The sequence below is a fragment of the Astatotilapia calliptera genome, chromosome 10 (genome assembly GCF_964374335.1).
Source record: "Astatotilapia calliptera chromosome 10, fAstCal68.1, whole genome shotgun sequence".
Lineage (NCBI taxonomy): Eukaryota > Metazoa > Chordata > Actinopteri > Cichliformes > Cichlidae > Astatotilapia > Astatotilapia calliptera.
In genome coordinates this window covers 8,323,566-8,339,540 of record NC_137431.1, presented here as the reverse complement: position 1 = coordinate 8,339,540, position 15,975 = coordinate 8,323,566, and the positions used below count along the sequence as shown (strand labels likewise).

The window sequence follows — 15,975 nt, the reverse complement described above, 5'->3', positions numbered from 1 at the left end:
CTTGTTCACCCTTCACCGACATCCCTTCAGAAATATGCTTCTCCCTCAGCAACAAGGTGGTAAAGCCTCGAGTGCATCGCTGACCACCAGAAGATGCTCCGATTGCCACTGACTGCAGTACGCTGTGGCTCAAACACACACAGTTTACTGATAGCTGTATGCGCAAAAAATGCCCCCCAAAAAGGAATGCACAACCTGAAGCCAACAGAGAGACAGAACGCATCCCACTGTTGGGACAGTATCCCACCACAAAACGGTCACACTAGCAGCTACTGATGTAGCGCAGAAGGCAAATACGTGGCAGAGAACAGAGGGAGGGAGGGCAACAAGAAGAGACGGTGGATGCAGAGATTGCTGGTGACACAGCATTTTACAGACATTCTTCCCCACTTCCGAGTGTCATTGTCACATTATCCTGAAACAATTTTAGATACTATAAATCCTGCACGTCACTGTATCATATCAAGGAAGGACACTGATTGCACATATACTTCTAGGCGAGACATAGCTCTTCCTCCCTCTTACCCCAACCTCCTTCCTGTTAGAGTCGTGACAGCCACTCACCTACAGCTGTATGACCCCACATTACGTAACGCAGTACATGCAGCATAAGCTAAACACAGCACTATTAAATAGGATTAATTTCACCAGCAAAAGGTGTTGCCTCATTTTAACAGGATGAATTTCCACATGCGGGTAAATGTTTATTGCCCTTAAGTGCAATTTGTGTAAAGAAACCATCAACACAAGTGTATTAAGTGAACTGCTTCAGCTGACAGTGTACAGCTGGTGCAGAGACATAAGTCTTATTCACTGGCTTTACAAAGGAAGTTAAATCAATGCTGAAACCGTGGATCATGGGGTCCACACATTTACATATCCCTGGATATTGGATGGATATAACTGAAACTAGGAAGCCGGTTGTAATGCAGTGTGCTAGTAGCTACAATATGATCAGGAAGTCTGTATTTTAACAGGGAGGTATCCCTAATATTGTTACATTTGCACCCATGCAGTTCTAACCCATTTATAAACACAGAAGGCCATTTTCACAGGCAGCTTCATAAAACTATAGATGCAATCCTGTATACACTGTGTGTACATATATATAATATGTACTTTAAATTTGTTTACTTTCTGCCTTGAGAACATAATTTTGATAACAGTGGATTGCGTCCTAATATCAGTGAGAGAATGCAGCCTGAAATGCATCTGCAGCAAATACATGTGAAGCCCAGTAATTGGTGTTAATGTCCTTGGCTCTGGGTCATTGCATGGTCAACATTTCTCGTGCTTAAGCACCACTTAATGTTAGATTTTGATTATCTCTCTACCAAGAGAACAACATAGTTCTAGGCTTTTGAAAGCAGAGAGTAAAGTATGCTGTCTGCAACGGTTAGTGGCGAGAACTTGAACCTCAGAGGCAGAAGTAGGGCTTACAACTGCCATGCTGACACCTGCTAAGTTTTGAATTGTTCTAAGCGTTACCATTTGGAATCCTTTTATCCAAATGTGAACACTGAGGAGAAGCTTCTCCTAAGGATGCTTGCGTCTCCTTCCAGCAGATAGAACTCAGCTGTTTATGAGGCATGAATACATATTTCAGGAATATAATGACTGACATGGACTTAAGCTGATGAACATTCAGGATTCATTCAGGATTCAGAAGACTTTATTTATCCCCAAGGGGCAATTAAGAGACTGACCTTCCCGATCGTGCATACAATACACAAACATCACATTGGGGAGACAGGTCAGGCTAGGTAACTGGCCGGTCAGCCGCACGAGCAGCGGCCTGGAACCTAACAACAATGGAAAATGCACAACATGAGGAAAGTCGAGGAGAAAAGAAGAACTCCCCCCAGACTGCGTTCCAACAGGGAGTGAGTGTAGGTCTGTGTCAGTGTACATGCGTATATGTGCGTGTGTGTGTTCCGTGTTCAACCGAGAGAAAGTGTCCCTTCACTCGGTTAAGCAAAAGTCAACAATCTTCGGTAGACGCGGGTGACCTTGAATGAGGAGGGAGAGAGTCATAACAAACAGTCTTATTATCTAGGGAGAATTTTTATTCCCATCAGCTTTTGCCTTGAGCATCCAGGGGGGTGACATGAGATGAAGATGGTAGTTGTTTTGGTTAGTGCGAACAAACTGCTTCCAATTTGGTCTAATGTCCGTCACTGGTCACCAGGTCTCTCAATTCCCGTTGTTCTTCTTCAAGATGTTATCCATATTGCGTTAAAAAAACAAAAAAAAAAACAACAGTCTGAGCACTCACAGCCCTGCCCATCGTCTATCATGTCGGGCAGCCTTGTGGGATTTTGAACAGCTGTAGCCACTTCTTATTCTTTGATAAGCCAGGTCTGAGCCAGCTCCAATCAGCCAGAACTCTGTTACCGTAGTTCAGAATTGGTAGATGTCGTTCAAAGTCCTCCATCGAGAGTGTTGCCAGACGCACGACGCAACCGACCATCGAGTATCTGGCAGCAAATGTCTCCGTAGGACAATCGGGCTCTCCCAAGCCCAGGAGGGTGTCAATTCCGTTAAGGGACCAGTTGATCAAATCCATAATTCTTCTTTATGTTTCTAGAGAACAAGTCTGGGAGACTCTCTTAGGGTTAGAGAATAAGTGAGACTATACAAAAGACATGAGAAGCCAAGCAGGAAAGATAAGGGAGAAGGAGAAAGTGCGACCGCTTCCGTCAAGAGCCAAGGGGGAGAGGTCCAACATGATATTGGAATTAATGCCTAAGGTGATTTCACAGACTTTGACAATGTAGAAACAAGACATTCCCACTTGGATTTCAATCATATTTCCCCCTGCACATCAAACAGTTTGGCTTCTTCTGCAAGTCTTTTATAGGAAGAAGATCTCAATGTCCACGACACTGTTTATGCAACAATAGACAAGCTGCCCAAGGTTACATATTAAATCGATCAATGCAGTAGATTATTCTAGGTTATTCTGTTCTATATAGGTCTATAAGATTTATCTAATGTAATGTATACAGTCTGTAGAGACCATGAGAAAGGAAGCAGAGAAGAAGGGATGCAATCTACTTGTGTGCAGAATGGTTTCCATTTCATCACGTTAATGGGAGCATGCATCTGCTGCTATAAGATCCACCTCCATAAATTAAACAAAACCTTACCGAGAACTATTTGCATGTCACGGTTTGAAACTGTGGCCCATTACATTTATTTTCCACCAGTGGAATGAAGAAGTGAAATACAACATTACAGCTAAGCCCAAACAGGTGCACCTCTCACTGTAGCTTTATCACACATTCATGGCTTTGGAGAAGAAGGTGGTACACTCTAGGAGCTACACCAAGTTTTCTGATGTCTGCTTAGCAACTCAGTCTAAAGCGATTTCTTTCCTTTGGCAAAATCCCAATAATTAAGACTTCTCAAGTCTAGGGATGGGTATTGATAAGATTTTCACGATTCCGATTCAGTTTTCGATTCTGTTTAACAATTCGATTCTTTATCGATTCTTTTTTCTTTTTTTTTTAAAAAAGGAGAACACTTGACACTTGAACAAGATAGAAATTTAGGAGTAACATGGCCTTACAAACCCAACAGTGAGATCCACAGGCTACGGCTCTTCAATGGGGTGTCACAGGGTCCCCGGGAAAAAAAAAAATGTAAATGTAAAATAATAAAATAAATATTCTTCTGTAGCAATAACAAAGTATAACATAAATTATTCTGTAGCAATTACACAAGAATATCCAGTAATGTCCCTGCCTACAAGCCGCTTAGGTACCATCTTTCTTGCCAGGTAAATGACGCTCCGTAACGTGGTGACGTCATTCGGGCGACTGGAGTCGATAGGGGAATCGTTTGCAAAAATGGCAAACAATTCCAAAGAATTGAAACAGCGGGAACCGGTTCTCAACAAGAACCCGGTTTCGATACCCATCCCTACTCAAGTCCCAAATAAGTTTGATACCTCATTACCCCTGAGAGAGTGTAGGGGGCTTTTCCTTTATGAGCTTAGCTGAACTTTAAAGATCTCCAGCTACTCTGACTCATCATTAAAGCTTATATTAGAACTGTAGCATGTACATCTTTGAAAATGTATTTATTTAAAACCTGGTTATTTTTTGACTGGCAATATCTAAATGAAAAAAAAAAAAGCATATACAACCAAGAGTTTTGAATCATCAGTTCACTGAGCAGGTTGTGAAGCTCTTTTTAGTTCATTTATGGCCATTAAAAAAATAAATGTATTTAGGATCACTACTGACAAATGTATCATTAACTGGTCCAGAGTCCAAATACTGAGCTATAAATTCTCTCCCTCTGCTTGTCCAGTACTGGCTGAACCAGCCGTAGAAGTGAGCACAAGATTTGGGCTCCTCTGTTTCAGGTTGTATTTTAGGAAAGGAGGTCAGCCAGTAACCAATGCAGGGTGTCAGCCTACATGTTGACACACAGGTATAGAAGCAGGATATGAAAAAGACACGAAGCATTGGGAAGGAGGGCCAAATGAAGCTAAATTTTCAGAAATTGAGTATTTCTGTAAATACATGTATGTGTTTGGATGCCTTTCATAGATGTAACCAAAGTACTTGAAATTTAAGTAACAAGTAATTTTTAAGTAGTGAAGCAGTAACAAGAAGGTATGGGGGTTTGGTGTACAGTTAGTGTTTGGAAGTGTGACTTCAGTCTGGACAAGTATTTAGCTTAATATGATCCATTACAAACATTAAAATAATTCATCAGGCATATAAATGTAGGCCATACATTTCACTGACATTTGTCACTAGAGTAACGTCTGACTGGCTGCCAGGCAACATCTTAAATAAGATTGAGCTAAGCAGGCTCTGACGGGAAGTGTTGCGGACACACACACACACGCAAAGCTTTGAACAAAAAATAAAGTTAACAATTATCTGAATGGAATGAAAAGTAGGAATGAGGAACCGGAGACAGCCAGCCAGAATGATTTAACCCAACCAAGATTAGGTTTGAGGCAAAGGTGCCTTTAAGTAGGGCTGCACTCAAATCATTAACAGCCCTCGCTTTAACTACAACCCTAAGTGAGAGCATCATGTGGCTTTCCATAGTGCTGCCACATTAACTTTGCCTTCCAATTGTGCACAAACCTTATATAGTAGCACTACGATGCACGCAGTGTAGGCAGAGTAAAAACAATCCTGCTCTACCCGTTTCCGTGCTCCCATTATCTTGCTAACAATGCAATAGCATGAGTGGACAACAACATGAGCTCAATATTTCCCATTTTGTTTCAGTGGATGGAAAAAAAGCAAGCTCAAGGCTGGGAAGCAATTAAGCACTGCTTCACATAGAGGATTAAAAACGCTCATATTACCTGAGGAACAACCGTCTCACAATCCCACCTGAGAATATAACCCTTAGCTCAAAAAGGTAATGATACTCCCATCTGTCATCCTAACTGTGGCCACTGGGCAACTTAAAAAGGTCCTATTAATGTAACATGCACAGTAACGATTACAATTTCATATTTGATCGAACACTACCATCATGTACACATCTCTAAATCACAGTTGTACTTCAAATACTGCTTAGGCTGATCTGAAACATTCTAGGGTGTGATCATGCCACCTGATAACAGTTTGAGCCTTTGATTACTCATGCAGCGCATACCTCTGACCACACCCAAACCAAGAAGAGGTTAGCTTTCCTATAAATGCATAAACACTCTTCAACCCTAGACAGCGAAGCTCTGCATCCTCATTTTATGCTCCTGTGGGCACATTGTTTGTTCATCAGCTATGCCATCAATTAAGCCCAGGGCTCCCATAAAAAGGCTGGGAGTTGGGCATCCAGCCACAGTGACATTCTGTGGACCCATTTGACCAGAACCTTGGGATATGTATCCTCCTGTTACACTTCCTATGTCTGTCCCATAAAAGTGGTTCCCATTAGTTTCAAGAGGAATTTGTCACTCATTTGGTTGCTGCTTCCGCTCTTTTAAAGCACCATTTACTCTGAAGCCCATTCACTGCCCGACAAGGTACAAGCAGACGGCCCATCAGGTGACTAAGGGTGTCCTAAATTACTCTCTATGATGGAGCAATTAATTAAAATTAAGAAAAAAAAAGAAAATTACAAATGCATTTTGTATACTGGATACTTAAACTCCTAAAAGTTATGGATCTCCTTAAATTGAAAAGCTCTGCATGTCTTAACATCTGAAAATAATATGCTGTACTCACTAATCAGGTTAAATTAGGACTAAAATACACAGTCGCATGGCTCATTTCAAATACATGTAGACCTGTTATCCACAAATAGTCTCAGATCTGTGTTAAATTTTCTGTACTCCAATAGAATTAAAACCCTCAGGCCAACATCTGCAGTGCGATTAGACAAAGAACCGCAAAATGTGAGAATCAGCAAAAACAAATTCAAAACAAAAATGCATGTAGAAACTTGAAGCAGCACAATTCCACCTCCATCTTTTTTATACCAATTACTGTTGTGACCTTACATAACACAAAGAAACCATTTAGTCTCAGTTAAACCACAGAAATGAGTAGCCAATAGTATCCACTAGAGGGCACACAGAAGATAATCAGCATTTACTGAAGTAGACACCTTCACCACTTGGCTACACTAAGAGCATTTTAATCTACATTGAGAGTGAGCATTCAGCTCTTAGAGAACTAAATGCTCATTGCCTTGTTCAGGACTTGTGCTTCTCATATTCTGAAATGCCACATGTAATGCGCTGAGCTCCTTCATGTAAATAGGACGCAAACAGGTTTTAGTGTACTCCAAAACACAGTTGTACGAGGGCCACGTGGCAACAAGCTACATCAAAGACTTGTAACATCTGTTAGGTGCTACATAGCACTTTCATGAAAGCAGAAACACGTAGGACTAAACAACAGGCCAATGAAGCTGGATCCCTGATGAGAAAACTAGTGTCTGGGCGAGGAGACTCTGTAAGAGGACGATCTACTTTCACCTACCTACTCTAAATAGTGTTCCACAAGTCCCTGTTTAAGACTGGGAAGGGATTTGACGCCATATCTCTCCACGGGCACCTTTAAGAACCAGCTGGAGTCACTAATGCACTGGCTTCCTGCACGTAAAACATGCTGAGCTTAGAAATCTGTTGTTTGCAGCAAAATCATTTCAGTTTTACTGCTTCATTGCTATATTTTAGTTTGCAAGTAAATCCTAACAATTTTGTATTTCTGGTGGAAAGTGGTCAGAAATGCAAACTGATACAGTATAAAGGGAAATGTCAAGACTTTTTTTTTTTAAGAAACTGGCATTTACAAAACTGCTTTAGCGTTGTGTATTGTTATATGTGTTGCAACAGTCTGTGCTTTGTTTTCGGCTTGCAACCGCATTCTGCCATTTCCTGTGTGAGTGTAAAGTCCCAGCTTGCCAGTTTACCATGAAGAAAATCATGTAGGGAGTTTGGCACCTGTTTTAAAAGCAGTCAGGCATCTACAGCAGAGTACATATAAACATATACAATAGTGAGGAGTCAGGAGTGTGATTGGCTCACCATGCTGTCAGCCAGTGCTGTAGACAGTGAGTCTGGGTGTTCCTATTCAGATCCCTCCCTCTCCTCTTGCCTACTGGGCTCTGTCGGGACAGCGATGCCTCCTGCCAACATAAAAAAAAAACAACAACAACCTTCAGACTTGTGTGTGGGTGGTTATAATAATAATGGATTGCATTTATATAGCGTTTTTCAAGGCACCCAAAGCGCTTTACAATTCCACTATTCATTCACTCTCACATTCATACACTGGTGGAGGCAAGCTACAGTTGTAGCCACAGCTGCCCTGGGGCAAGGCTGCCATATCGTGCCATCGGCCCCTCTGGCCAACACCAGTAGGTGGGGTAGGGCGGTAGGGTGTCTTGCCTAAGGACACAATGACCAGGACAGAGAGCCCAGGGAACGAACTGGCGACCTTCCGGTTACAGATGCGCTTCCCAACCCCCCGAGCCACAGTCGCCCTGATGGGTTAGGGAATGTGTGCCATGGTGTGAAGGGCTGGATTTCAAACAGTCTTGGACCAAAGTACAGAATAAGGAGCTGGCACTAAAACAATAAACCTGTTGAGGAAGTTGAGTATGGATATACTTTTATTTTACAGAAATGACTCAACACAAAACCTCGTGGCCCAAGAGTTCTTCACAAAATGTCAGGTATGCAAGTTTAACTGGTTGCCTGGGCCAAGAAGTTCCCTCTCCAGTTGTGGTCAAGTCAGTGTAACAACACGGCACACAAGCACGCAGGCACATGTGTGCGATCTGACAACGTGAAAGAGACTTTGGTGCAGATCTGACGTGGCCAGAGGGGAGAAACTCTGATTTACAGGAAATGCAAACTCAACATTCCTCTGCAGATTATCAGCAGCAGAACAGATAACAACACGGGAGCTAGACAGAAGATGTGAACAAACTCTGCGACTTTTCTTTCCACCAAAATCATTAAAAACAAAAAAAGGTGCTGAGGTGAATGTCCGTATCCTCTAATAGCTTCTAAACCACCTCACAGACAGGACACTGTAAACACCGTCTGTAAGCACAAATCTGCACTTTGTAGGTTTGTATGTTCTACAGTGACTGTGTATTGATGTGCATTTGTCACAGAAACACGGGTGACCTACAACTCATTTACATCTCAACACTGCAGAAACATAAGCGGGCTGAATCTGCTGCTCCTGGATTGGACAGTGTGCCATATTGGAACAGCGACAGGCAATGATCCAGCAGCTGTACACAATAAAAAAAGCACTACCCTGAAAACAAACACTTAATGACTGCATGAAAAGTGACACTGATACTGCACTCTTACTTCCTGTGTATATACGAGCCAAGTCAGGAGGGAGCGACTATGTTCAGTGGAAGTTTACTATGAAAAGAGTGGCACACAGGCAGTGAGACAAAACATAGAGCCTTCACTTCCTTGGGTAAACAATCAGACTTTAACAACACATTGATTGCATGCAAGGACCCAGCTTTGAACTAGATTCTCACTGTGCAGTGCCTTCATCTCACTTCCCTACACTGCTTTTTTTTTTTTAACCCGACACACCCCCTTTTGCACACAGCTCAAAGCTCAAAGAACAAAAACCAAACACCAAAAAACTACTCAACTCTCAAAATTGTCTCAAAGCAGACTTCTCTTACCTGTTCAAAGTATCGAATCAAACTTTTGCTTTAAGCTTCTGTCTAGCTTTTGGGGTTGATTAAAGCTCAAGAGTTTTGCAGAGTAGCAGCAGTCTCCGTCTCCCAAATACAAACTGGTTGTAGTCTAGTGCATGGCATGCCTCCCTCCCTCTCACGCTCTGTCTCTATTGCTTACTCTTTCTCCCTCCCACTCTGCTCAAAGTGAAAGAAGCCATACTACAGGGCAAACACTCTTAACAATTCACCCACCTACAACAAACTCGTGACTCATGATCAGAAGGGACTGCTTTTGTTGCTAATCAGTAATAAATACAGAAATCACATGCAGGCAACCATTTTCAGGAGAGGAAAAGGGTCCAATATTGCTCTTCAGGTAATGTGAGTCATCTATTGACTCAGCATAAATAGCCCCATGAGATTTAATTAAACAAAAACTGAAATCTGATTTGAATTGGTTGAAGCTTTAAAAAAAAAAAAAAAAGAAAGAAACAAAAAAACCCAAAACAAAACAAAAAACAAAACAGACACATTTAGAAGAAAAACTATTAAATAAAGCTATTAATTAAAAAAAAAATAAAGCTATATATTAAATAAACTTATATTTGAGCCACGATATGACAGAAGTAGTTCAAAGCAGATTGAGGGTTAAATATAAATGTCAGTTACAGTTAATCTGAGAGCAGCAATGTTAGCATGTACCATCCCGGTTGTGAAACTGAAAGCAAGCAGGCTGTAAATCTAAACACCGACTACATTTGTGATGAAATACCTTCTCACTCACACTGACACCAGTGTACGGGAAATGCTTGTGACAACAAATATTACCCTGAAGTAGGGCTGGGCGATATGACCCAAAATTCATATCTCGATATTTTTTAGCTGGGTGGCGATATATTTTTATAAAGCCATAAGTTAAGAACAAAAAGAGAGTTCTTAGTCACACTGTGTCCCAGATTTCACACAGGCATTTTTATTTACATACAGCATAGATTTGCATGAAGAAATTACTCAAAAATAAATTATCAGCATTTATTAAATAATCATGCTCCATAAATAAAAGAAAACAATGTTGTTTTTGTGCATAACAAAAAGCTCATAATTGTGCAGTCAAAATGTAAACTAACAGACGCTGAGCATAATAACAAAGACAGATTTCACAGCTGCTCTGTTCCCAACTTCTACAGCGTGACTGACAGCCTTGAGTTTGAAATCCGCTTCGTAACCATGTCTCTTAACAGGTGCCATTTATGGTCCTTATACACACACAATATGGTAATATTACGTCGAAGCACAGTACGTATCACTCCGCGAGGCTCCAGACTACGGTAGCCGTAATGCTCCGACAATCCATCAAGCGCTGCAGTTCCATAGCTTACCAAAGTCGTAAAACATTTTTTGACAGATTGCTGAGCGCCGTGTACCACCTAAAATCGGTTCGCGGTCAGTAAGCACAACCAAAATTCATACATAAGGCGCGCTGTCAACTTTTGAGAAAATGAAAGGATTTTAGGCCGTGCAGCCCCTGTGGGCTGCATGTCGTTAGCGTGGTTAGCTCGCTAACACGTTGACGCCGTCCAGCCCCACAACTCGCTAACGGAGATTTGCCGTGTCCATCTGGTCGCTGCCTGTAGGTGAAGCTATGGGGGAGGGGGAGTTGTATTCAGTGAAGGAGTATATCGATATTTTTTTTTAAACTCGATATATCGCCCAGCCCTACCCTGAAGGTAGCATCTGAGCTCAGGTAATGTAGTGCTGACGGTGAGAGACGTTTGACATGACTGATCCGGAAATCAAAACTGAAATTCCACAAACGGTAGTGTTTATTTTGATATTAAAGATAAGGAGGTGATGTCACAATTAATTCCAGGTACAAACCACACCTATTGTCAGAAATGTGCATGATTATGCATGTCGAATGCCGTTTTGAGACACTACTCAGTTAAAAACAGTCAAAGAACTATATAGTATGTAGTTGATATTAGTTAAAGGGGTGGTATGGTTTGAATTTTTCTGGTTAACAAAAACAGATTATGTAACAAGATCTCAATAAAGGATGAAATCAGGAACTGTGTTGTGAAATGGGGAAACAGAAGTATGTATCATTCAAGGCCATCATTTGTTACTTTGAGTCCTCTGCGCTATGGACACATTTAAGGAAGCACTGAAGTATACTGCAGTATACTGTTGAACACATAAGTCTGATTAATTCTTGTCCTTCATATTTGGAACAAGCAATGACAGCAACCAAGCAGAAATGCATTCATTAATCAATAAGGTGGTCAAACAAAAACGAGTCAGTCCTTTTGACACAATTGTTTTCTTCTCAAAACTGAGAAGATTATTGGGTGTTGAAAACAAATTATCTTCTGGATTACTGACTGTTTGTCAAATGAACAAGATAATTTAAAGGATTGGAATTTCAAAATTATGAAATTTTTATGTTGCCATGTTCCACAACCCAACAAAATTTATACTAATCTGCAGCTCAGCCAGTGATGAAAATAGTCCAGTTTTGCAGCCCTATTTCACAATTGATCATTACAGTTGGAATTACTCAAAATCAAGCCAAAACCCATTTCCAAACTAAAGACCAAATCAAAACTAAACTGACCAAACAACAAAAAAACCTCCATGCAAGAATCACAAATATGTCTACAAGCTACTCAAGAAGAGACAACCTGATAATAATTTTGACAAAACAAATTTAAGTAACGCTCTCCCTTATTTTCTGTCAATATTTACCGTTAAAGATGTGGATTAAACATGAGCAAAGTTTTACATAGATAATCCCTATGAGCCAGAAGCTTAGGCTTCACATTCCTCTGATTCGGAAAGGCCAAACTCATTTCACATGATGGGCCAAACGCAGAAGCCTACTTTAATTCTAAGTAGGCTTCTCGTCACAGAGAATGTCCCATTTTATTTATTTATTTTAACTGTGGAACCATTGTTTTGTTTATTTGTTTGTTTGTTTTAAAAAAACCCAATAAAAAACAAAACGAAAACAGTAGATTATTTCACTGTTAACCTTACTCACATACTACTAACTAGAGCTGGGCGATATGAGATTTTTTCATATCACGATATGTTTTTTTCATTTCAGGCGATAACGATATCTATCACGATATAAGCCAAATAACTATATTTGTAAGATTTAAATGTGCCGTTGCTCACAAGTAAAATGTGAAATAATCAGCAGCTTGTTTTTATTTAAATATTTATTTCCCATAATAAGTTCAACAGGGTAGATGTACTTAAGGAACATGAGACTTTTTCAGATAAATAAAGGCAAATATTGCAAACTACACAAAAGGCAGCCGCTAAAGCGTTTAAGTTTCAAAATAGAACAAACAAAACAGACTAAATTGTCAATTCCACTTAGAAACAAAATATTAATTCTAAAAATAAATCTTAGTTTGTTTTACAGAAGAACAGACAAAACTGACTAACTTTTGTCAATATCAAATAAACTGAGAACTAAAAGGAAATTCTCAATCTCTCCTTGTTGTATAGCTGAGCTTTTCAAACAGTTTTAACAGTTACTTTAGTCTGACAAAAGCCAAATGACGAATTAGCGCTTCCAGTCAGACACTGAGGCTACGTCCACACGTACACGGGTATTTTTGAAAACGGAGATTTTCCGTTTTCGTTTTAAAAAAGAATCCCGTCCACACATAAAGGCAGAAATGAAGAAAAACGCTGCTAGGAACATGCCAAAGCAGCAGGTGGAGCTAGATTCCTAACCGTGCAGAAATGTTGGCCAATCAGAAGTCTAGAAGCCTCGGTGGGAAAAAGTAAACAAAGCTGGGGCATAGAAGCAGAACAGAGTCGTATGTGTGGAGGGACAGTAACTTTGTGTATATGTAAGCATTTAAACACTGCAGAGAGTAGAATTAACAGTAACAGTATTGTAGAAATTCATTTCACCGAAACAATAACGTGGCGCACAGTGTGACGCATGCACCAGTTTATTGTATTTCCAGACTTGCTTTCGGCACAATTTACAGTGCACGCTACTCTGTTTTTTGTCAGACTTGAAATAGCCGAAATACCTTCACACTACAGAACTTCTATGGCTCTTCCGTTCGACAATCTCTCCGGCATTGGAACCGTCATCTGTTTTCTCTTCGGTCACGCTCGGTTGATTTTTCTAGTCGGCACGCTCATTTCCTCCATTACGCGCTGGCTCCATTACCCGCTGGCTGCTTCCCAAACAAACACACGTGCGGCTTGGCACTTGTGCTGTACGTAACAAGTCACGCGACGTGACGCTGCGGCTGTGATTGGTTCGGCTCTGCGCTACTTAGTTTGGATTGGCTGACCTTTTTTATTTTTTATTTTTTATTTATTTTTTTTATTTTAAGAGGACAAGAGCGGCGAGGTCTATCGCGATAGCTTAATTTCTCTATCGAGTAAAAGTTATATCGCGATACATATCGTTATCGTTCTATCGCCCAGCTCTACTACTAACTTCTTATTACTTAATTACTTTAGTGTAGTATGAATGGTCATGTGGGAGGTATTTATCAACAGGAAAACCTGTCCAAGTTACAGCTGAAAGGCCAAAGTTTATGCCGTCCTTCATTTTACCCAAAGCTGTCCAGTAGGCCAGATTGGAGTTTTTGTTGGCCAATTCTGGTCCCTGGACCTCATGTTTAACACTCTCCCTCTAAACACTCTGTTTCAGGGGGTTTTCTTTGCTCTTGGCCCCGTATTATGTCATAGCAATGAGATAACCATAATATGGTTAACTCAAACACTGAACTCTTTGTTTGCATGATCCACCAATGAGAATAGAGTTAGCTTAAAGGCAGGGGAGCTAAAGCAGCTTGTTCAAGACGGGGCAGTCCCTCAGTTTATTCCAAGGGCCAGTCCCTCAGTTTATTCCAAGGGCCAGTATTATAAATAAGAATAATTTTAAATGGAATCCCGTAAAGCTACTCTACTGCAGGCCAAGAATAAAAATATGGAGCTTTTGTATGTCCACTTTACATCAAGCAAAAAGGACAAACATCTAGTAACCAAAAACAGCATTGTGAGCATCTTGTCTTTGACTCGTGTGACAGCAAAATTAATACCTTTAGGTTGTGGACTGCTAGCGAAACAAAAGCAGCACTGTGATGCAGCAGTGCGAGCTACAGAAGTACATTTTGAAGAAAAGCTAGGTACTAGTTTCTTCACTTCTCCATAGGCTGCTAATTAAAAAAAAAAAGTGCCCTGATGCAAACTGAGGGGAGATTTAAAAATAAAAATAAAAATCAGGAAGTGACAACAATAAGAGCCATTTGTTTTGGGGAGCCGGTTTTACTTTCCGTATAAAAATAATTTCCAAGTACAGTAGGGGATTCCGGGGTGTTTTTCCTCTGATCATAAACGGTCTAGAAATTTCCAGCTTTCTTGACTGTGAGCTCCATTTAAATGTCAGGTGACCGGTTTGACTGGTGACAACACAACAGGTGTGAACCGATGACGAGGAGGCTGAAGTTAAAAAAAAAAAAAAAAAACGTATGGTGAAAGTGAAAGTGGACCACAGCCCCAGCACAGCCTGGCACTATACTAGGAGCCGATTAGTTGGTGAACCGAAAGTGTGCGTGTGTGCGCGTAAATGTTAGCACTGTGCTAGCTACCGGATAGCAACACTGATACAGGCTAGTGAGTAAAATTCGCTCATTTGCCCACAAAAACGACAAAACCGCTCAAGGTCCACAAGTTCGAGACAAGTCTGACGGCCTGAGAACATGTCACATACAATATATCATTTAGAAGTTACTTCATTTTAAAAAATTAAATCGAGTTACTCACTCAGAAACAATCAGCTGTCACAACGGTGACTCAGTAGACTGCACGACTTCCGCATTCTCGCCCGATGACAAAAGCCGCAACCAATAATCGAGTAGGTAACCGAGCACTAGGAGACCAACGACGCTGCAGAATTCTCACCAACCAATGAGAATTGAGAGCAGACAAGCCAGCGGGTCAAACACGCCCACAGCGGAGCCAATCAGGTGCCACTACACTCCTGAAGCGCACCAATAGAAAATCACAGCGCGGCACCAACTGGAGGCACACAAACAACGTGCAGTACGTGAGCTCGGCACACAGACACACACCAGCTGGAACATAGCAGGGTTTTCACATTAGCGGAACACGCGAGATGTACGCTTGAGCTGATTGTTTAACTGAACTATCGATGATTTATCTTTAAAATAAGAAATCAAACGAAATAATTTATTTGTAATATAGCTATTTAAATAAATAGACTGATACTTTATTGATTACACGAGGGAACTTTTGATTACACGAGGGAACTTGTTGTATTACAGCAGCAGGATAAAGAATAAAAACAGTATAGTCTACAATAAATAAACAAAATAGTCAAACATACGTGCCACAGGCGCATAGTCAAGGCCTAATAGGGTGAGAATAATTTAAAAAAACAAAACAAAACACAGAGAATAAAAATGCAATTACGTTAAAGTAGAGTGAACAGTCAGACTGAGATTGCGCAATGCATTACTCTCTTGCTTATAGTGCAAGCATGTACACTATAAATCTAATAAATAGCTGTAAGATGTGAGTTATATTGGAATATATTTGATATCAGATATTAAATATGGTTAATTCAATAAATAGAATAATTAGAAAGTATTGATTAATTTGTAGCGTGAACAACCAACCCTTTAAATTTACACTTAAAACCTTTAATCATGCGACCAATGCAACTAGTTAGTTGCACAGTTATCCTGAAGCACCCAAGACACTACAAGCACCCTAAATATATAAATACATAAATAGATCGATAAATAAACACTACAGTATATGCTT

General features: G+C 40.5%; 1 protein-coding gene across 2 annotated transcripts in view; it reads right to left on the bottom strand.

Moving 5' to 3' along the window:
- Window positions 1-15,105, bottom strand: part of mtmr4 (myotubularin related protein 4) — a 43,055-nt gene extending 27,950 nt beyond the window's left edge. The window contains exons 1-2 of one of the 2 annotated variants that reach the window (XM_080307464.1): window positions 14,953-15,105; window positions 7,514-7,614 (exon numbers count right to left, since the gene is read on the bottom strand). In XM_080307464.1, the coding sequence (XP_080163590.1) occupies window positions 7,514-7,516 (3 nt within the window). In that variant the 5' untranslated portion in view covers window positions 7,517-7,614; window positions 14,953-15,105. Of the gene's footprint in view, window positions 1-7,513; window positions 7,615-9,150; window positions 9,934-14,952 lie in introns of those variants that run through there. The other variant, XM_080307465.1, reaches the window with a different exon arrangement.
- Between the last annotated feature and the right edge of the window lie 870 nt (window positions 15,106-15,975).